Raw genomic sequence first — 23890 nt, 5'->3', positions numbered from 1 at the left:
AACTGGAGGAATCATGTTACCTGATTTCAAATTATACTACAGAGCTACAGTAAGTAAACAGCATGGTGCTGGCATAAAAGCAGACACATAGACTAATGGAACAGAATAGAAATCCCAGGAACAAATCTACACACCTACAGTAAACTCATTTTCAACAAAGGTGCAAAGAATATATACTGAGGAAAAGAGAGTCTCCTCAATAAATGGTGCTGGGAAAACTGGATATCTGTATATAGAAGAATGAAACTAGACCCCTATCTCTCATCATATACAAAAATCAAATCAAAATGGATTAAAGAAATATGAGATCTCAAACTATTAAACTACTATAAAAAAACATTGGAGAAACTCTCCAGGACTTTGGTCTGGGCAAAAATTTCTTGAGTAATAGTCCACAAGCACAGGCAACCAAAAAATGTTGTACAAAAAATAAACATGTACAAATGTGAGCATGTTAAGTTTAAAAGTTTCTACACAGCAAAGGATACAATCAACGAAGTAAAGAGACAACCCACAGAATGGGAGAAAATATTCTCAAGCTACTCCTCTGACAAGGGATTAATAACCAGAATACACAAGGAGCTCAAACAACTCCAGAGGAAAACATCTAATAATCCAATCAAAACATGGGCAAAAGATTTGAACTGACATTTTGCAAAAGAAGACACACAAATGGCAAACAGGTATATGAAAATTGCTCAAAACCACTGATCATTAGAGAAATACAAATCAAAACTTAAATGAGATATTACATCACCCTAGTTAAAATGGCTTATATCCAAAAGGCAGGCAATAATAAATGTTGATGTGGATGTGGAGAAAAGGGAACCCTTTTACACTTTTGGTGGGAATGTAAATTAGTACAACCACTAAGATGAACAGTTTGGAAGTTCCTCAAAAAACTAAAAATTGAGCTGCCAGATGATCCAGCAACTTCACTGCTAGATATATACCCAAAAGAAAGAAAATCAGTATATCAAAGAGATATATGCACTCTTAATGTTTGTTGCAGCATTGTTTACAATAGCTAAAATGTGGTATATGTACCATATTTTCTTTATCTATTCATCTGTTGATGAACACTTAGGTTTATCTGTTCACAATGGAGTACTATTCAGCCATAAAAGAAGGATGAAATCCTGCTATCTGCAGCAACGTAGTTGGAACTGGGGATTATTATGTTAAATGAAATAAGCAGGCACAGAAAGACAAATGTCACATGTTCTCACTTATCATGGGATCTAAAAATCAAAACAATTGAACTCATGGAGATAGAGAATAGGAGGAGTTACCAGAGGCTGGGAAGGATAGCCAGGGGATGGAGGGAGGTGGGGTTAGTTAATAGGTACAAAAAATATAAAGAATGAGTAAGACATACTATTTGATAGCACAACAGGGTGACTATGCATGTTAAAATAACAAAAAATGTAATTGGATTGTTTACAACTCAGTGGATAAATGCTTGAGAAGATGAATACCCTGTTCTTCATGATGTGCTTGTTTCACGTTACATGCCTATGTCAAAACATCTCAAATACCCCATAAATATATACATCTACTATGTAATCACAGGAATTAAAAATAAATTAAAAACTTTAGACTTTTACATTGATACTATTTCAAGTTGCATCATTTAAAAATTATACTGAGCCCAAGTCATTTAAATTTTACAACCAATATTAAAGAAAGTAAGATAAATTGACATCATAAATGGAGATATATCAGCTTTTGAAAAATCCCAAAATGAAGTTCTGAAGGGAAAAAAAAAGAACATGTTTAAATATAGCATGACAGTATTCTAAGCCGGATCCAAATGTCATTAGTGTCTCCAAATGAAATGTTAAAAGATAGAATTAACCCATCTTGTATTATATTATCTGACTGCTTATAGAGTAGAAAAAAATAGTAAGACTAAAAAGTTAGTAAAGCTGAATTTTGGTCTTAATATTATTTTATTCATAGGTCATCATTTTTTTTAAATATCAGTATGTCAACTGGAAAATGGCATTCAAAATTATAATGAAATCAAAAAGTGATATGTAAATGAATAGTAAGCAACAGGAATTCTATGCTTTCTCGTCTTTAGAAATAGGAAAAATAACATTTTCAAATTTCTCTGCCTTTTAAAAATTAATTAGCCAACATTTCTGAAGCTTTTATACCTTGGAAGATGGTATCTTTTTAAAATCATATTAGTAAAACAGAAAGATTATTAAACTAACAATGTTAACCAGTAACAACCTGAAAATAAAGTCAATATTTCTTTTTTTATTTTTTTCATAAACAACTAGTGAGAGTGGATAAAGTCAATATTTCAGTGTATATTTTGCCCCCGATTTAGTATTACAATTCTGCAGTTTTTAGTGTAACCATTTTCAATAAATAACTTTTTGTTAACCAGTACTAACCCAAAATAAAAAATAATGATATCAAAAGAAGAAAGAAAAGGAGGTAGGAAGGGAGAAAGAAAAGAAAAAAATATCTCTTTGAGTACTTCACAAATAATTCTAGAGTAATGAGTTTTAAAGATTCCAAATGTGGAAAAGTCATCTATTAAGTATTAACTGAAGACTAACTCCAGGTTGACAGTGATGTATTCTCTGGAAAAGACTTTGCCTAAGGGCAGCCTTTCAGACTTTATTCACACACACACCCCATCCCATTGTCTATATATTTAAATCAGGAATTTTCCTTCCCGAAGCATACCAGATTTCAATATTTCAAAAACATCTCAAAGGTCCTGACCCATAAATTATTTATTCCCTGTGGATCATGGGACCAACTTTTTCACTACAATAAAAAAAAATCTTTTGATTAGCTGGACAGTTCCCTATTCAAAACTTGCAAGATATGAAAACCATAGTAGTGAATTGATTATCGAGAAATAGACTCATGATATTGATTATTCAGGCATAATCTGAAAACTCCTATAACTACAGTGAGAAGCAATACCCACTCTGAACTATGTCTGTGAATTTCAGCTCACTGGCTGGCACCAGTACTCTTCCATTCACTTGCATAATTTTTTTAAAAACTTCATCTTAAAACTTATTCATATGTTCATTTAACAAACAATTATTAAACACTTTCTAAGTGCTAGGTACCAATAGAAAGATTTAGTAGTCTCTTCTTTCAAGGCTTAATTTTATATTCTTGTATAAATGTACCATCAATAAAAGAAGAATAGGACAGAAAGAAAAATAAATGATATTTGAAATATAAGCCTTAAAAGTTCCTGTTAAAAGAAGATAATTTAGCCTCACTTTCATCTGTACCTGTTTCCTCAAGCTAATATTACATATCTGACCTATTGACTAACTTTCTGAGAATGTGTAATATCATTCCAAAAGAACACTATTAAGATTTACAGCTAATATCAAATCTTCTAATAAACAATTGGTACAAGTCCCTGAAGATATTAATAGTCAATTCACTTTTTCTTTTTCTTTCACGGGCCCACACTTAACCTTTAGGCTCAGATGCTACCGGGCTCCTTCAAACTTAAACACAGTAGAAACACACACACACACACACACACACACACACACACACACACACATGCACACACACAAATATAATGTTCACAGGAGAAAATCAAATCCCTGAACAGACCAATAATGAGCTCTTAAATTTAGGCAGTAATAAATAGCCTACCAACCAAGAAAAAGTTGAAGTCACACCAGACAGATTCACAGCTGAATTCTACCAGGTGTACAAAGAGCTGGTACCATTTCTACTAAAACTATTCCAAAAAACTGAGGGAGACTGACTCCTCTCTAACTTGTTTTATGAGGCCAGCATCATCCTGACACCAAACCTCGGCAGAAATAAAACAGAAAAAGAAAACTTCAGGCCAATATCCTTGATGAACATCAATGCAAAAATCCTCAACAAAATACTATCAAGCCAAATCCAGCAGCATATCAAAAAGCTTATCCATCATGATCAAGTAGGCTTTATCCCTGGGATGCAAGGTTGGTTCAACATACTCAAATCAATAGTGATTCATCACATAAACAGAACTAAAGATAAAAACCACATGATTATCTCAAAAGGTGCAGAAAAGTCTTTTGATAAAATTTAACATCTATTCATGTTAAAAACTCTTAATAAACTAGGTAGTGAATGACTCTACCTCAAAATAATGAGAGCCATATGCAACAAACCCACAGCCAGCATCGTACTGAATGGACAAAAGCTGGAAACATTCTCCTTGAAAACCAACACAAGACAAAGATGCCCTGTCTCACCACTCCTAGTCAACATAGTATTGGAAGTCCTGGCCAGGGTAATCAAGCAAGAGAAAGATCTAAAGAGCATCCAAAAAGAAAAACAGGAAGTGAAACTATCCTTGTTTGCAGATGACATCATCCTACATCTAGAACTCCATAGTCGCAGCCAAAAAGCTTCTTAAGCTGATAAACAACTTCAGCAAAGTCTCAGGATACAAAATCAATGTGCAAAAATCACTAGCATTCCTATATACTAGCAACAGTCAAGCCAAGAGCCAAATCAGGAATGAACTCCCATTCACAATTGCCGGCTGGGTGTGGTGACTCATGCCTGTAATCCCAACACTTTGGGAGGCTGAGGCAGATAGATTGCTTGAGCGCATGAGTTCAAGACCATCCTGAGCAACATGGCAAAACCTCCGGTCTACAAAAAAATACAAAAATTAGCCGAGCATGGTGGTGCTTGCCTGCAGTTCTAGCTACTTGGGAGGCTGACGTGGGAGTATAGCTTGAACCTGGGAGGCAGAGGTTGCACTGAACCAAGATCATGCCACTGCACTCCAGCCTGGGCAATAAAGCCAGACTTTGTCTCAAAAAAAAAAAAGCCACAAAAAGAATAAAATACCAAGGAATAAACCTAACGAGGGAGGTGAAAGAGCTCTACAAGAAGAACTACAAAACACTGCTCAAAGAAATCACATATAACACCAACAAATGGAAAAACATTCCATGCTCATGGATAGAATCACTATTGTTAAAATGGCCATGCTGTCCAAAGCAATGTATAAATTCAATGCTATTCCTATTAAACTAGCATTGATATTCTTTACTGAACTATTTCAAAATTCATATAGAACCAGAAAAGAGCCTCAGTAGCCAAGGCAATCCTACACAAAAAGAGTAAAGTTGTAGGCATCATGCTACACAACTTCAGACTATGCTGCAGGGCTACAGTAACTAAAACAGCATGGTACAGTTACAAAAACAGACAGACCAATGGAACAGAGTAGAGAAACTAGAAATAAGACTGCACACCTACAACTACCTAATCTTCAGCAAACCTGACAAAAACAAGCAATGAGAAAAGTATTCTCTAAATGGTGCTAGGATAACTATATGCAGAAGATTGAAACTGGACTTCTTTCTTATACCATATACAAAAACTAACTCAAGATGGATTAAAGTCATAAATATAAAACCTAAAACTATAAAGTCCCTGAAAGACAACATAGGCATGACCATTCAGAACACTGCATGGGCAAAGATTTCATGATGAAGTTGCCAGAAGCAATTGCAACAAAAGCAAAAATTGACAAATGGGATCTGATTAAACTAAAGAGCTTCTGCACAGCAAAAGAAACTATCAACAAAGTAAACAGACAACCTACAGAAGGGGAGAAAATTTTTGCAGCTATGCATTCAACAAAGGTCTAATATCCAGCATTGACAAGGAGCTTAAACAAATTTACAAGAAAAAACAACCCCATAAAAAAGTAGGCAAATGACATGAAGAGACACTTTTTGAAAGAAGACATACATGCACCCAACAGTCATATGAAAAAAAAGCTCAACACCACTGATCATTAGAAAAATGCAAATCAAAGCCACAATGAGATACCATCTCACACCAGTCAGAATAGTTATTATTAAAATGTCAAAAGATTGTGGAGAAAAAGGAACATTTATACAGTGTTGGTGAGAGTGTAAATTAATTCAACCATTGTGGAAGACAGTGTGGCAGTTCCTCAAAAAGCTAAACACAGAAGCGGATTTGACCCAGCAATCCCATTACTGGGTATATTCCCAAAGGAATATAAATTGTTCTGTTATAAAGACACATGTACACATATGTTCATTGCAGCACTATTCACAATAGCAAAGACATGGAATCAATCTAAATGCCCATTAATGATAAACCAGATAAGGAAAATGTGGTACATATAGACCATGGAATTCTATGGAGCTATGAAAATGAATGAGATTATATCCTTTGCAGGGACATGAATGGAGCTGGAGGCCATCATCTTAGCAAACTAACACAGGAACAGAAAACCAAATACTGCATGTTCTCACTTATAATTAGGAGCTAAATGATGAGAACACAAAGACACATAGGGTGAAACAACACATACTAGGGCCTATTGAAGGGTGGAAGGTGGGAGGAAGGAGAGGATCAGGAAAAATAACTAATGGGTTCTAGGATTAATACTGGGTAATGAAGTAACCTGTACAACAAACCCTCATGACAGAAGTTCACCTATGTAATAAACCAGCACATGTACCCCAAGCTTAAAAGTTAAAAAAATTCATAAACAAATATATATATAATGTTCTTTATACTATTTCCACAGAAAATTCAGGTAATTATGCCAGTTATGCTAAAGCAATGCAACTGAATATTATAAAACCATTTAAAATAAGATTATGAAGAATATATAAAAACATAGAGAAAATATATGTTTGATTCATTCAATAGATATTCACTTAATATCTGTGATATGCCCAGAATTACATCCGACATTTTGGATTAAAGGATAAATTGAGCACATTCAAAATGCTTGCATTGCTCACAGCCTAGTAATGGGTATCTGGGAAGGGAGAGAAAGATAGGGGGCAACCCTAGGAAAGAGCTGACCGTTTCTAGCCAACTGGCTTGGGAATGAAGCACTATTTTTTCAAGCACCAATGTACTGGCTGGCTGGCCTAAAACTAATGATAGCATCATCAGAACAGAAGGAGACAGAAGTGGACAAAAGCGACACTGTAACCTAGGATGTTAAGCCACTGACTGATCTGCGGTCAGGATTTTAGGTTCCTTTTGCTTCAGCATAGACCCACATGAAAATTGAGAAAGGAGATGGATGTGTAAACTCCACATTTAAATTGATACAAGAGCACTAACAGAGGTACATGAAAGATGTTATGGGAGCAATGAGAAGGAAATGCTTAATTTGAAGGTGGTAGTCAGAGAAGATGGGGAATTTTACAGCAAAGTTGACATTTGTGCTTAATCTTGAAAAAGAAGTAGAAATTTTCAGAATTATACATGTGCACACACACAAAAACCATCCAAAAAAACCAATATGATGAAGGCATAGAAGCATAAGAGAATGTCTGTGTCCCCCTATATCTAGTGTGGTAGGATCAATAAAATTAGGGTATAGATGGGTAGGGGAGGGAAATGAACCTGGAAGGGTAATCATAGGTCAGATTCTAGCTTTGGATGCTTTGCTACAGAATTTTGATTTTGTGTAGCTAATGAAAAGAAATTATTGAGTTTTAGGGATGTGAAATGGCCAAGTTTGCCTTTCAGGAATGTCATAAGTGCAGGAGTTTCACAATTGCAGTAGAGTCGAAAATAAACTGGAGGAAATCTAGCTCGAAAGCAAGGAAACCTGTTTGTGCATAGGTGGTCTAATCCATACGAGAAATGATGAACATTGACTCACATCTGTGGCAACAGAGATAGAGAAAAGTAGATACTTAGGATCAATAGCAGTGACAGACTTTATCAGGTTGAGCAGGGTCTGGAAAGAGAATGTAAGAGGGAATATGGAGTCAAGAATTCTCAGGTTGTGAAGCAAATGGATAAAGATGCCATTGTGTAAAAGTACAACTATTGAAAATTACACATAAACCAAGACTAAATGGTAACTTACAAAAGTAAAGAAAAAAAAAGGTTGAGTTAAGACAGTAGGACTACTTGTTTTCCAAAACTTTTTCAATGTCATATGGTATGTCTGAAATTGTTTGGGGCTACATCTAGTTTTAAATATTAACTCTGCAGATTATTAGTTTATAATGTTGAGTTATTTAACCTCTGAATTATCTCACCCAATATTTATTTATTTATCTTGTTTCAATGAGTACTTAAAGTAATTTATAAAAATAAATACAATTCAGCAAAAACAAACACAAACACAAAAAACAGGACAGTCATGTGCCACATAATAACAGACCACATATAGGATAGTGGTCCCATAAGATTATCATATTGTATTTTCACTGTGCCATTTTTATGTTAAGATACACAAATATTTACCATTGTGTTACCATTGTCTACAGTATTTAATAGAGTAGTGTGCTGTGCAGATATATAGCCCACGAGTGGAGGAATAGGCTATACCACATAGCATAGTTATGTATATAACTAGATGTGGCTATACCATCTAGATTTCTGTAAGTACATTCTATGATGTTTGCATGACAAAATTGCCTAATGACACACTTATTAGAATGCAGCCCCATAGTTAAGCAAGCAACATATTACTGTGTATAAAGAGAAACAATGAGGAGAAAGAGTAAGAATATGAAAAACAAAATGAATCAAGTGTGTGACTTATGATGACATAACCTTGGGCAATAAGTGAGCTCAAACTTAGTTCTGAGACTTCTTGTCTACCCATGGTGGAAAACACAATGAGTTCCATGAGTCGTGTTGTTCATTGTTGGCTAGTGACATTTCAGATAAATTTATCCATTAGATCTCCTTCACAACACAGATTATTAAAACAGTAATCAGCACAAGAAATAACATCCTTCAACTTAATACAATGTGAAGTTTCTCAATGCTAGCCAGTGTTATAACAGCTAAGCCCAAATCAGCATAAGCACTTCTACAGGGACCAAAATAACACAAGCTGGATAAAGAGCTATCTCAAGGTCTGGTTGATTTAAAGAAAAAGTTTTAGCATATCAAAAGCAATGAAAAGTTTGCATCTTTATTTAGAAAATCTCTCATAAATATCCCTCCATAAAGATCACTCAAGGACATCATCTTACCACCTTCCCACCCCAAGTTGTTCTCCTGATGATTCCTGAGACACTGGTCTGACAATGACAGTTCTCAAAATTCTCAGCCTCAATACAAACAAAAACTCAATTTTCAGAAACACAAGATGCAGCATAAAACCTCATTAAATAGGGCCAACTGAAGGAAGTCTGAACTCATGAAAATTTTGAGTATGCAAAAGTTATTCCAGTCCTTTAAGCAAATGACTAAAAAACTACTCATTAGACTTCCTCGAAGATTTGCTTTAGCAAATGATTATTTCTAATTAGTATATTCTTCTACCATTTACTCCTGTTACAAATTTGAAAATGGGTTGTTTTTCCAAACTGGTTAAATAGGTTAAATACCTCTTTTGACCTCTGTCAACTTATTTATAATTTACTCTTTGCCTACTCTTCATTATACCTAAGGTATAATTCAGGTAGTGAGAGTTTACAGAAGTCAGAACATAAGGAGCCTTGATCTTAGAATTAGTCAAGTGAAGGCTATGTCCTTCTTTTGTCATAGTAATGTTTCTATAAATTATTAAATACAAGTTGATGTGTGGGAAGTGTGATAATTATTCAATGCAGTTTTCAGAAAGTTCAAAAAATAATAAGTATTAATGTAAGATTTTCTGAGTGGTGAAGGATTGTGGAGGGGTGGATTCCAAAGCTGTTCTATATAATTTCAAAGCTATCATACCTCATACAGTTACGATATCCCTGGACATATCTATTTATGATCAAACATTTTTTAAAGAACATAATGGTCCTCCTTCAGTCACCAATACTCTTTCACTTAAGCAAAGGTGTTAAATCAGCAGAATCAGTGTCATTGCCATGGGTAAAGAATGTGATGACATTCTTGTGCGGCCAAACAAGTGTGAATAAGAGGCTGAGATAAATAAGAGAAAAAGCGTTTTTCACTTTGTAAAAAGTATTTCAAAGTGAAAGGTGCTGTTAATACTATGTTTGTGAAGCATATATGTCCAGTAAGTAACTTTTACCATTTAATTTTATGACCGTTGATATTTTTAAACTTGTATGTAAAAAATGGATATAATCATAGGCGAAGCTTAAAATAAGTTTTGAATTTTTTGTAAGGCAAAGATAGAGTAATAATACATTTTAATAAAATGTAAATGTGTTTATTTGTATTTAATTTTGGTTTGGGAGTTTTTTCAACATTTATTTTACATTCAGGGGGTACATGTATATATTGTTACCTGGGCATATTGTGTGATGATAAGGTTTGGAATACAATTGATCCCATCCCCCAGGTGCTAAGCATAGTACCCAAAAGTTTATTTTTCACCCCTTTCCCTCCTTCTGTCCTCCCTACTCTAGTTGTCTCAGTATGAATTGTAGCCATCTTTATAAGTACCTATTGTTTAGCTCCCACCTGTGAGAACATGTGGTACCTGATTTTCTGATACTGTATTACTTTGATTAGGATAATGGCTTCCAGCTGCATCTATGATGCTGCAAATGAAATGATTTTGTTCTTTTTGTAGCTGTATAGTATTCTATAGTGTATTTGTACCATATTTTCTTTATCCAATTCACCATTGATGGTCACCTAGGTTGATTCCATGTCTTTGCTATTGTGAACAGTGCTGCAATTAACATGCGTGTGTATGTGTCTTTTTGGTAGAATTATATGTTTTGGGTGGATATATGCCCAGTAGTGGGATTGCCAAGTCAAATCATCGTTCTGTTTTAAGTTCTTTGAGAGACCTCCAAACGGCTTTCCACAGTGGCTGAACTAATTTACATTCCCAGCAGGGTATAAGCATTCTCTTTTCTCTGCAAGTTCACCAACATATTTTTAATTTTTAATAACCACCATTCTGATTTGTGTGAGATGGTTATCTCATTGTGATTTTTGATTTGCCTTTCTCTGGTAATTAGTGGTAGGGAGCACTTTTTTCATATTTTCTGGCCATTTGTATGTCTTCTTTTGAGAAATGTCCAGACATGTCTTTCTTTTGCCCATTTTTTAATGGGGTTATTGGTGTTTACGTATTCAATTGTTTAAGTTCCTTAGATACTAGATATTAGACCTCTGCCAAATGCATAGTTCGTGAATATTTTCTGCTATTCTATAGGTTGTCTGTTTTCTCTGTTGATAGTTTCTTTTGTTGTGCAAAAGCTACTTAGTTTAATTAGGTCGCATTTGCAATTTTGTTGCCCTTGCTTTGAGGACTTAGTCATCAGTTCTTTTCCAAAGTCGATGTCCAGAAGGGTGTCTCCTAGGTTTTCTTCTAAGAGTCTTATAGTTTGAAGTCTTACATTTAAATCTCTAATCCATCTTGAGTTTATTTTTCTATACATACAAGGTAGAGGTTCAGTTTCATTCTTCTGCATATGGATAGTCAGTTATTCCAGCACCATTTATTGTGTAGAGTGTCCTTTCCCCATTGCTGATTTTGGTTTACTTTGTTGAAGATCAGCTGGCTACAGGAGTGTAGCTTTATTTCTGGGTTCTCTCTTCTGTTCCATTGGTCTATGTGTCTGTTTTTGTGCTAGTACCATGCTGTTTTGCTTACTGTAGCCTTACAATATACTTTGAAGTCAGGTAATGTGATGCTTCTGGCTTTGTTCTTTTTGCTTGGGATTACTTTGGCTATTTGGGCTCTTCATTAGTTCCATATGAATTTTAGAATAGTTTTTTCCAATTCTGTGAAAATTGCCATTGGTAGCTTGATAGAAATAGCATTGAATCTGTAAATCACTTTGGGCAGTATGGCCATTTTAATATTCTTCTGATCCATGAGCATGGAATGTTTTTCCATTTGTTTGTGTCATCTATGATTTATTTCAGCAGCATTTTGCAGGGTTTTTTTTTGTAGAGACCTTTCACCTCCTTGGTTAGAGGTGAAACCAAGGGGGGTGTGTGTGTATATATGAGTGTGTGTGTGTGTATATATGAGTGTGTGTGTGCATGTGTTATAAATTGGATTGTGTTCATTTGGCTCTTAGTTTGAACATTATTGCTGTAAAAAAAAATGCTACTGATTTTTTACATTGATTTTTGTATCCTGACACTTTACTAAAGTGACTCTTCAGTTCCAAAAGTCTTTGGCAGTCTTTAGGGATTTCTAGGTACAGAATTACTGTCCATGAAGAGAGATAGTTTGACTTCTTCCTTTCCTATCTGGATGCCTTTTCTTTCATTCTCTTGCCTGATTGCTCTGCTCCAGTACTGTGTTCAATAAGAGAGGGAAGAGTGGGTATCCTTGTCTTGTTCCAGTTCCCAAGGGGAATGCTTCCTAAAATGTCAGTTTGAAAGCCTTATTTTTGTCTTTGAATTTGAACACTGAGACACTATCCAATGAAAACTTACATTAAAAACCTGCCTTTTAAGTTTTTTAGAAGCATGAATTTTAAATGGCTTCTTTTAAAACTAGATTTTTAATTTTTGATTCTACAAAAAAATTTTCACTCAACAAGCACTTAGGACCAATTCTGAGTTTCTTCAGAGCCTTTCTTAAAAGATAAAGCACATCTTGAAAGTAGCGTTATTAGGAATGAGGAGGTGGAGGAAAAATAAAATAAAGTAAAATAAAAAATAAAGAATGCAGCTCTCCTCCAAAATTCTAATGGCCGAAAAAAGCTACAAAAAAGATGCCTAAGAGGCCGCCCCTACTTTCACATTAAAAAGCTACAGTGATTTGTAGACTCAGAGCTTAACAAATCACCCTGTTCTTCATCCTTCCCTTTACTAAGTTGTCAGACAGATGCGGAATAGAAGTCACCAATGTGAAATTGCTGTTTCTCAATTGAATGAGGAATTTTTCACCATGACTTTAATGTTCCTCTAATGTCCTGGGCCCTAATGGGAAACTACCAAAGGTTATAAAACTCAGTTATACCATAGGAATCCACAGAGGAGGGTAAAGAGAAAGCAAGAAATGTCTTTATTTTGAACCCTAATCATTTATTAAAAAGCTGTGTCTCATGTAAACATAGAACAATGGGATAGGAAAAGCTGCTCCTTCTGGATCCCTTTTTCAGAAGCAGCTTCCTAGCTTCCCTTTGAAAGAATGGGAAGATGATGGGGCTAGCCCATAGTTTCTCAATCTTGACAATATTGACAAGTTGAACTAGGTAATCTTTTGTTGTGAGGGGGTACGTTATAGAATGTTAGCAGCATCCCTGGTCTCTACCCACTGGATGCCCCTAGCACCACTCCAGTCATGACAATCGCAATGTCTCCAAACACTGTAAAATTGCCTCTGATTGAGAAGCATTAGGCTAGTCCCTGCACAAATATTTTTAAGTTTTTCTTTAGTTCTTTAAGAGCTTTCCAGGTGAGGAAATAGACTGTGGCAGCCTGCAACATAATGACTGGCAAACTCTTCTCTCCTGGAAACTTTTTCCTCCTATGGCATATTTTATTGTTTTGTCAGAAAGTCCAATTGTACATCTCATTTAATATTTCTTAAAAATAATACATTTAAGACATAAAAGAAGATAAAAGAGAACATCCTTAGAACTAAGCAACTTAAGACCATTCTATATTAATCAATCTTACCTTCGTAGGAAACTGTCATAAAACACAGCCAAAATTTAAAATAGTAAAAGAGCGGTTAAAAAGCACCTCAAGGCCGATGCAGTGGCTCACGCCTGTTATCTCTACACTTTGGGAGGCCAAGGCAGGTGGATCATGAGGTCAGGAGTTTGAGACTAGCCTGGCCAACATGGTGAAACCCCGTCTCTACTAAAAATACCAAAAAAAAAAAAAAAAATAGCTGGGCATGGTGGCACATGCCTGTAATCCCAGCTATTTATACTCGGGAGGCTGAGGCAGGATAATTGCTTGGATCCAGGAGGCAGAGGTTGCAGTGAGCCGAGATTGAGCCACTGCACTCCAGTCTGGGCGACAGAGCAAGACTCTGTCTCAAAAAATAAACCGAAAAACAAACAACACCTCAAAAAGCAAATAGTAACAAACAACAATAAATAAAACCCACTATCATTCTTCTACCTCAAAAGACTAAATCTTTTTTCAACTCCACAACTCCCATCCCCAGCCATACCATCATTTGTTTCCTTTTACAGCAAAACCATTCAAAACACTTGACTATGCTGCCTCTAATTGTCCTCCTCTCCATTCTCTCTTAACCCACTTCATTCAAAGCATCATTGCCACCACTTCACCTAGACTGTCTTTGTCAAGGTCCTCAATGACCTTCATATTAATAAATACAATGGCCATTGCTCAACCCTGATCTTACATATGGGCAGCATTTGACATTGTTGATTATTATTCTCTTCCTTGATATACTTTCTCCTTGGTTCCAGGACCCCCACTCCAGTCACTAGCTGCTCTTTCTCAATCTCCTTTACTGATTCCTCCCCTTCTTAGCCACTTTTTAATAATGGAGTAAACCTGGGCTCACATCATTTCTCTCAATGTATATTCAATTCCCAGTGAGTCATCCAGTTTATAATCTTAAATACCACCTATGTTCTGATGACTTCCAAATTCATATGACCACTTGAAACCTCTCTCCAAGACTCCAGACTCACATATCCAACTTCCTACTTGTCATCTTCACTTGCATATCAAATAAATATTTCAAACCCAAATGTGTCCAAAACTAAACTTCTGATCCTTCCCCATACACTTGCCCCTTCTACAATCTTCCAATATCAGTTGATGGCAACTCCACCTTCCCTTAGTTGTTCAGATCAAAAACTGTGGATTAATCCATCACTCCTTCTTTCTCTCATGTGACACATCCTGTTAGTTTAAAAAACCTTGAGAATCACATCTGCAAACAGGGATAGTAGAAAAAAAACATATAAGTTTTACCTTCAAAATTTATTCAATATCCTTTCATTTCTCATGTTCTCCACTGTGCCTACCCTGATAGATGACACTATCATCTCTGAATTAGTTTTATAAGCATTTTTTTATTTTAAAATATTAATTGACAAAGGCTGTATATATTCAAAGTGTACAACATGATGATTTGGTATATGTACATGTTGTATAATGAATAATTCTTACAACCAAATTAAGTAACACATCTGACATAGTTTGGGTGGTGTTCTCACCCAAATCTCATCTTGAATTGTAACTCCCATAATTCCCACATCATGGGAGGGACCCAGTGGGAGGTAATCAAATCATGATGGTGGGTCTTTCCCATGCTGTTCTAGTAATAGTGAATAAGTCTCATGAGATCTGACGGTTTTATAAAGGGGAGTTTCCCTGCACAAGCTCTCTTGCCTGCTGCCATGTAAGACATGACTTTGTTCCTCATTCACCTTCTGCCATGATTGTGAGGCCTCCCCAACCCTGTGGAACTGTAAGTCAATTAAATGTCTTTCCTTTATAAGTTACCCAGTCTTGGGTATATCTTTATTACCAGCATGAAAACAAACTATTACAGTATCTATCACCATCCGTGCTGTATATTAAATCCCCAGAACTTATAACTGAAATTTTGTACCATTTGACTAGTATCTCCTCACTTCTCCCAGTCCCCCAGCCTTTAGCAACCACCATTATACTCTCTGCTTCTATGAGTTCAACATTTTTAGATGCCACATATAAGTGAGATCATATAGTATTTGCCGTTTTGTGCCTGGTTGATTTCACTTAGTATAAAGTCCTCCACTCTTACCCATGTTGTTGCAAGTCAATAACAGAAAAAAAGCAAATAACCCCATTTAAAAACAGGCAAAGGAACTGAAAAGATATTTTTCCAAAGAAAACAGACAGCAGGTATGAGCATCAGTAGTCATCAGAGAAATGGGAATCAAAACCACAATTAGATATCACCTCACATCTGTTAGGTGTGAGGTGATATCTAATTGACAAGAGATAAGTATCAAAATGACAAGAGGTAAGTATTAAGGAAAGTTTAAAGAAAAGAGAACCCACTGTTTACATTCCCACTGTTAGTGGGAATGTAAATTGATACAGTTATGGAAAACAGTATGGAGATTTCTCAAAAAATTAAAAATAGAACCACCATATGATTTAACAATCCTACTTCTGGGTACATATTCAAAGGAAGTGAAATCAATATCTTGAAGAGATGTTCATTGCCGCATGGTTTACAATGGACAAGACATGGAATCAACCTAAGTGTCTATCCACAGATGAACAAACAAAATGTAAGTGTTTGTGTGTGTGTGTGTGTGTGTGTGTGTGTGTGTATACACAGTGGAATATTATTCAGCCACCAAAAGAAGAAAAATTTTACTGAATTATTACAAAAGATTCCATATCAGTCTTCCAGCTTTTCTTCTTACCCCTACATATTGGCTTGATATTCTCAACACAGTTGCCATAGCAATTCATTTAAAATATGTCAGATTGTATTTTTCCCCTGTTCAAAATCTGAACTGGTGCCACATTTCCTCAGAGTAAAAACCAACGTCCTTTAAATGGTCTAAAGAGCCTAATATAATTTGGTTTTCCCTCATCTTTCTGACTTTCTTTTCTTTTTCTATCCTCTTTACTAATTCCCTTTGGTCTTCTTTCTGTTAATCAAACATACCAGGTATATTCTCACCTTAGGGTCTTTGCCCTGGCTTTTCCTTCTTTCTGGAAGTCTCCTCCCCTTCCACTGCTTCACCTCCTTCAATATTACCTCTTCAATTCGTTCCACCCTGGCCAGTCTATTAATACTTAGAGCTGGCCCTCCATCATCCCATCCTTAGCAATCCAAATCTTTCTTTCTATGCTCATTTTCTTTTCTTTCTGTCATGGCACTTTTCAATTTTTAATATCAACAATGTATTTATGCTTATTATTCATTGTTTGTCTTCCTTATCTACAGTGTAAACCTCATGAAGGATTCATTTTGTTTCCCGGTTTGTCCCAAGCATGCTTAAAATAATGTCCAGTATATAGTAAGTGACTGATTAACACTTATTGAATGAATAGAGAACTGCATAAATGAATAAAATAGACTAATATCCTACTCTCAAGGAGAAGAGATGGCAACCTTTTTTTTAATCCGCTTTCTCAGTCTCCTATTTATATATCAAAGGACTAGCTGGCTGGGAGGAACAATGGATTCTTTGGTAAGGAGGAATAGATAAATACAGCAGGAAAGGTTTTTATTGGAATATTTCAGGGTTTTGTTTCTTTGGGGTTTTTTTCTTTTTTAATTGTCAAGTAAAATTTATATATATTTATGGTGTACAACCTGATGTTTTGATATATATACACATTGTGGAATGGCTAAATTAAGCTGTTTAATATATACATTACCTCCATGATTATTTTTAATGGAGAGAATAAATGATTACAGATTTTAAGAGACTTTCTGTCTTCTTAGTTTGGAAGACTGTGAAATCATGTGCTGTTGGGAGATTTTAGGACTTTTGTATTCTCTTTGTCACTCCGATTTTTAGCTCAGTAGTGCTTCAATTTGGAAGGTACCTTCTAAACTAAGTGAACCAGAGGAGCCAGGAATGATTACTCAAAAAATCAGAGAAGAAAGCAAGCTGCTAGAAGAAACTCAAGGGAAACAAGAAAAGAGAACTCAGGTTTCAGCCCGATTCACTAAATTAGGAAAGAGGGCTAAGATTGGAGACCAGCGCTGGGACTAGTAATAAAGATTACATTTCAAGATAGAGGTGCAAAAATAATGAACCACAGGTATATTCATTACCTAATGTTATGTAACATATACCCTCAAAATTCAGTGGCTTAAGACAAGAATAAGCATTTATTATCTCTCATAGTTTCTGTGATTCAGAAATCCAGACGCAGTTTGATTGGACAGCTCTGGGTCAGGGCTAATCATGTATTTAGTCAGATGCTGACTGAGGCTAAAGACATCTGAAGGCTTGACCTGGTTGCAGGTTCTGTTCCCAAGATAGATCACTCACGTAACTAGCAAGTTGTTGCTGTTAGCCGGAGGCCTCAGTTCTTCCCACACAGGGCTAAGATTCAAGACTTCTACACAAGTCAAGAAATACACACATATACACAAACACATATGTATATATAGTGAAGTCTGAATATAAATTAGGAACTCAGCTCTTTCTCTCCATATGTATCTACATATGCACAAAAAATATTGTCGGTATTTTGATGAATAGTAAGAGAAGATACATAAGTATAACTGGACTTTTTAGAAAAGTAAAGTCTATTGGATTTTTATTTATTTATTTATTTATTTATTTTCGCCTAGGGAGCTAATGTAGAAATACTACTCTCTCTAAATAATTACTCAGGATATCTATGAGTATATATGTATATGTATGTGAGTATATACACACATACAGAGAGAGGAAGAGCTCAGTTCCTAATTTATATTCAGACTTCACTATATGTGTGTGTGTATATTTCTTAAGTTATATAGAATATGTATTCATGAATAATAAGCTTGACCAAATTTCCTATAGACATAGACTACTTGCATTTGGGAGTATCACTCACCTCTTACTTTATCATTCCTTCAGTAACTCCATCAACACTGAGCCTTCTAACTCTAACATGCTATGATTCACTACTGTGGGAAAAAAAGCTGATGTCATAAACACATTGTGTTACAGTATCGCTAAGGGCCATACTCCATTCTTAGATAATTCCTGAGGTCCTACCAGCCTTGCTAGCCTCAAAGGAGTCACTTGGAGTATAAAGAGGGCAAGGAGACTGAACAAAGTCCTGGAGCTACAGAAATCCTTAGTATATTTTTGATTTTTAATCCTTGGCAAAGAAGTAGAAAGTTTAGAGGAAGTAGGCCATGGTTATCCTTAAAATAATCTATTATTATTTGTGTCTTCCCTGAATATCATGGCACTTTCTCATCACAAATGCTCAGGGGAAATAAAATCATCCAATACATCCCCTATCCCTCTTGCCAACATCTCTACAGCAAAATGAGACACAAGAGCATAATTTCCTCAACTAGATCAAGCAGCTACCTCTAACAAACAGCAGTTATCATTAATATTTTCATGCTATTTTCATTTGTGAGGTCTGTAATCCATAAGAACAACCTAATAATGGTTAAGTAAAATCAAAGAGACTTTGTAAACATCTGTATGCTTATATTGTTACAAATGCTTCAGTATTAAAAGATCAACCAAAAGAGTAAAGCTACCCTGATTTAAACTTTTTCTGTGTTTGAATGAGAATGTTTCTCCTGGAATACTCTCATATCAGGCTTCCACTTGGCAAAATTATGAATTGGCTGATGCTGTTTTAGAGGCTTTCTCACGTCCCCTTCCCAACATCACTCTTCTCCTCTTTCCATGGACCCCTTTCTGTTACCTAGGAGCCCCTCATGCTGCCTTCCACATTCCGCCTACTGCACAGTCATGTTCTGGACCCCTCAGAATCCCCCCTCTACCACTACAATATGTTTTTCCTAAGACTTACTTGCATTGAAAGACCTGCCAGGGAAGCAACTAATCTTATCATCTTGTACTAAATGTTAAAGTAATCCTCATTCTCTCTAGAATTGTTTTCTAAGCAGGGATTCCTAGAGATGCTATCAACATCTCAGCCTGAAATTGCATAGGTATTCTGGTAAATAGCAAGAGAAAATAACATGAGTACAACTGGATCTTTTAGAAAAGTGAAGTCTATTGGGTCACCTTAGTTGACCTAGGCAATTGACGTAGAGACGCTCTTCTCCCTGAAATAATCTTCCAGGATAGGAATGTAACCCCAAATAGCAACTGAAGATCCAATGGCTTCCCATTGCACTTGAACTCTATACTCCTTTTTATGACCAAAAGGGCCTGGCTTCTCCCTACCTGTCTCTTCCTTATATATTACACCATTTCCTTTTGTGTGTGAACATGCCTCATTTCTACCTAAGGCCTGCAGTGCTACGTTCCAGTTCTTGGCATGCAAATTACTCTTCATCACTTGTTTCCTAACACAAATGTCACCTTTCCAGACAATCCAAAGTAACCTCAAAATCACTTGCTAGCACATCACCTTGTTTTATTTCTTCCTGCTATGAATTATTATGCGAAATTTTGTGGTTCATGTATTTGCCACCTTGCCTCTTCCAGGCCTCCTCCTATTTCATTGTCTATCACGTTCATCACTGTATCCCTAGTGTTTTACACATAACCTGGTAAACATTCAGTGCTCAATAAATATGTGCTAAACGAATAGATTAATCCAAACACAACCTTTATACTTAAGTAATTGTGTAAGAAGTCTTTGTTGTACTAATATTGGAAAAGCCAGGGGCAGGGGTGGTAATATCACTATACCCAATGTAACCAGCTTATTTATAAGACTTTTATTAATCATGAACTACAGCATTTTTTCATTAAAAATATTATCAATATTGGATTGTCAAAGATTCCATTTGCCTTTCTGAAAAACTGTCCTTTTGATGAGATGTCACAAATGAACGCTAATGTCCCTTGAGGAATCCTGCCAACAGATCTTACTCTTCTGTCAATGTTAAGAAACTGCATTTCTCTTTGGCCAATTTCTAGTTTTATGGATATGTAGTCTTTCTTGCCAGGACTTCAGAAGCCAATAAGCAACTTGCCTGTCATGAGATCCGACCAATGATCTCTCCCTGCATGCAGTGTAGCTAAGGAGAGAAGCAGCTCTTGTAAGAGAATAACCAACACAGCATGGAATATTGCTAGACCTATAGTGTTTTATCCAGCAAAGTTCACCCCAGTAGCCTGCACCTGCCAATAAAGCCTGGAAATTTTTTCTACCAGGCAGTCCCAGTTTAGTTGGTTGTAGCTTAGAAGCAGACATCTGAGAGCAGTTCAGCAAACCTGCGGTCAGATGCTTTTGTAGAGCTCTCCCCTTAAAAGACAAAATTGAGGCAAGTCAATAGATTACAACTTTCTGGGTTTGCTTCTGTCATCTATCAAGTATCACAATTCATCGTGCTTCACTAAAGTGAAACTCCAAGGATTTGTTTTTAAAGGTGCCTTTCTTTCTGTGAAATACTAAATGAACTTGTTTTAAAAAAAACAAAAACAGCTCAACACAAGTTGATAGGAACTAAATAACATAACTTTTCCTTTAAGAAAAATATGTAGCAGGAGAAAAGCTTATTTTTAAAGTACTACATAAAATTTCTTGAGACTATATGTCCTAGGAAAGCTTGATTATTAATCCTTCCAGAGAAACTGTTAACACTTAACATTAACTGCTATTTTTCAATCATTTCACTATCAAATTAAACTTATTCAAGAAAATACAAACAATTCCATACTGGCCTACAAAATGAAAACTTTTTGGTGTTTTGAGGAGAGGGGGAAGTAAAGGGGAGGTGTCTTTTTCGTCAAATCTCTTATACAAATTCGTTTCATTAATCTGATCTCCTCTGTATCTTTTTGTGTTTCTGCCAAGATTATTAATTTCAAGGGTAAGATTTTCTCCAGCTACCATGTACTGTAAAACTGTAAAATTTTTTTCCACTCTTCATGGACCATTTACAATCTGCAAGGTTTGGGGAGGGAATGAAATGTATTCCTGCCAATGGATAGCCACATAAGCAGTGCTGAAAACCAATCCTTCTGTTTCACTCATCATGCCATATGGCTCCATAAAAAAGGAGCGAACCAAAAGAGTAGCTTATATGACTTGTCAATCTGGGTTTAGACTAATTCTTTGATACTATGATAAAGAGAGGAAACTGTTTGTAGGTGAATATATTCTCTCTTCTTTCTTACTCGTGTATCTCTATACCCATGCACTAATTCATTGGGTGGAAAATCAGAGGCTTAAAGCTCCTCTAATTTTACCGGAGCTATAATATTTTAAGAAAAGACATTGCACTAAAATTGTCATGCATAGGTTATCATTTCAACCGAAAGAATTCCGGGTATTTTCACAATAATATCTTCTTAAGAATTAAAGATCATGATTTTAAACGCTTTCCAATAAGTGCTTTGAGTACTCCTGAGCAATTAAAAAGCAAGCTGACGCTCCAAGATAAAGTTGTGTCCCCCTCGTGACCTCTAGAGTGGAGCTAAGCTCCCACAAGCCAGACTTGGAAGGAAAGGCAAGAAGCACACCCAAACCTAGAGCGCTGCTGTAGTTCAGGCCAATGTATTCAGTGATAACCTTCACCCCTCAGGTCTCATCTGAGTTCCTGTCCTTTTTTATATAACCCCAAAGCCATTGTAAGTCGCTGCCTTCCGGGTCATTGGACCCATTGTATTGAAATCCAACTTCGAACGACGCCCCTTCCTCTCCAACACCATCAGGTCCAGCTCCCCCGTGCTCAGCCTTCCTCACTGTGCAGCTGACTTCCACTTCTCTGCAGTGCTGCAGACAACCTCTCCGGCTCCGCGAGTCCCCCAGCGAGAGGGAGGGAGCCTGTGAGCCGCGACCTCTGCTAGTCGGCGCTGCGGGAGGGGGCGGCTTGCACCTGCTCACCGCGCGCGCTCTTCGAGTCCTGCGGACCCCGGGCAGGACGCCGCCCAGGAGGCTCCCTCCCAAGTCACGCCCTGGACCACGCCGCAATGCCTCAAGTCACCCCAGGGACAAGCTCTTCCTTGTCCTCCCCACCATCGCTTCTCCCCGTGAACTTTCCAACTTTGGAAGCCTGGGTTCCAAAGGAGCAACAGGGAGACGGCTTAGCCCGAGTGGTTGGGGAGCATGAAGTCGCCTGCAGGGACTCGGCCGGTAACAAGTCCCCTTGATCGTGGGGAAAAGGAGAGGCAGCCAGCTCCAATCTCCTCCTGAGGATGGAGGTTGGGGAAATGGATGCAGAACTTGTCACCCTAGGGACGAAGGGGCGGAGGGAGGGGGGGATTGGAAGAAGAGAATAGAAGAGACCATGAAAAACTCTCTTTCTCTCTGTCACACACACACACACACACACAGACACACGAGAGAGAGAGAGAGAGAGAGAGAGAGAGAGAGAGAGAGAGAGAGAGAGAGAGAGAGAGAGAGATGTTCCGGAAAGGACGCGAGGCTAGGATCCGAATCGCTTCTCTCCTCACTGCCCAGAGGCGAGGAGGTGCAACAGATAGATACCCAAGCTCGCTGAGTAGCAAAGGGGTAGGGTGAGAGAGGAGTCTCCAGGTTTCCCCAGGTTGCCAAAGGGGCACAAACTCCTGTCGGAGTGTCCCCGGGGGCCAGGGGAGGTGCAGCAGCGCCGCAGTTGCCCCCACCGCCCCACCCCCGACAAGGCAAACTCTTCCTGGGCAGGAGCCTTCCACTTGGCAGCGCCTGGATGTAAACAGGCCGGCCCGAGGGGCAGGCGGCGGGCGAGAGACGGGAGGCGGCGAGGGAAGGAGGGAGCGGGACTCACCCTTGATGCTGGGGGGCTTTCTCTTCTGGGCCATCTTCCGCCCCCTTCCCTCCCCCGGACCCCCCACGCGCTTCCTCCGGCTGCTCCCGGGCGAGCCCTCGCCGCCGCTCTCCGCTCAGCGAGCTCTTTGTTGCTGTGATGGCATCTGCGAGGCAGCTGCGGCGGCCGGGCTGAGCGCTCGGCTTGGCTCGGCTCGGCTGGGGCGGGCGCCGCCGCCCCTCTGCTCTCGGCCGCGCCGCGGGCCCCCCGCTCGCGCTGCTGTGGACGCGGCGGCTGCAGCGGCGGCAGCTGCTGTGCTGCTCCTGCTGCTGGAGGGGGCAGCGCTGGGTCCCCGGAGCTCCCGCCCAGCGCTGACCTCCCCCTTCCCCACACTCTCCCTCCCCCACGCCCCCACCCCTGGTGTCCCGTCTGAGCCGCCAGCCCCCATCCAACCGGCTACAGCGCCGTCATCCAGCAGCCGCTACTGGGAAAGATCACGGTGGTGGCGGCGGGGAGCTGCTGGGGGGCGCGGGGAGACCGCGGCCATCTGGGGCCGGGGAGGAGAAAGCCAGGCACTGATGGAGTCCGCGTCCGGCCTGCCAGACTCCGGGCCTTCCAAGCCCCCTCCCAAAAGGCCAGGACGCGCTATGCCCGCGAAAGACACCCGTCTTC

The 23890-nt window shown here is 38.0% G+C and overlaps 1 protein-coding gene across 2 annotated transcripts in view; it reads right to left on the bottom strand.

The window, feature by feature from the left end:
• The window catches only part of SLC44A5 (solute carrier family 44 member 5), a 418726-nt gene extending 395186 nt beyond the window's left edge, over positions 1-23540 (bottom strand). Inside the window, exon 1 of one of the 2 annotated variants that reach the window (XM_017531591.2) lies at positions 23240-23540. In XM_017531591.2, the coding sequence (XP_017387080.1) occupies positions 23240-23273 (34 nt within the window). In that variant the 5' untranslated portion in view covers positions 23274-23540. The remainder of the gene's footprint in view (positions 1-23239) is intronic. The other variant, XM_037739634.1, reaches the window with a different exon arrangement.
• Positions 23541-23890: the final 350 nt, after the last annotated feature.

Source organism: Cebus imitator, unplaced genomic scaffold (genome assembly GCF_001604975.1).
Source record: "Cebus imitator isolate Cc_AM_T3 unplaced genomic scaffold, Cebus_imitator-1.0 Scaffold3, whole genome shotgun sequence".
NCBI lineage: Eukaryota > Metazoa > Chordata > Mammalia > Primates > Cebidae > Cebus > Cebus imitator.
Note: the sequence above shows the minus strand (reverse complement) of the source record. Positions and strands in the feature narration are given on the sequence as shown.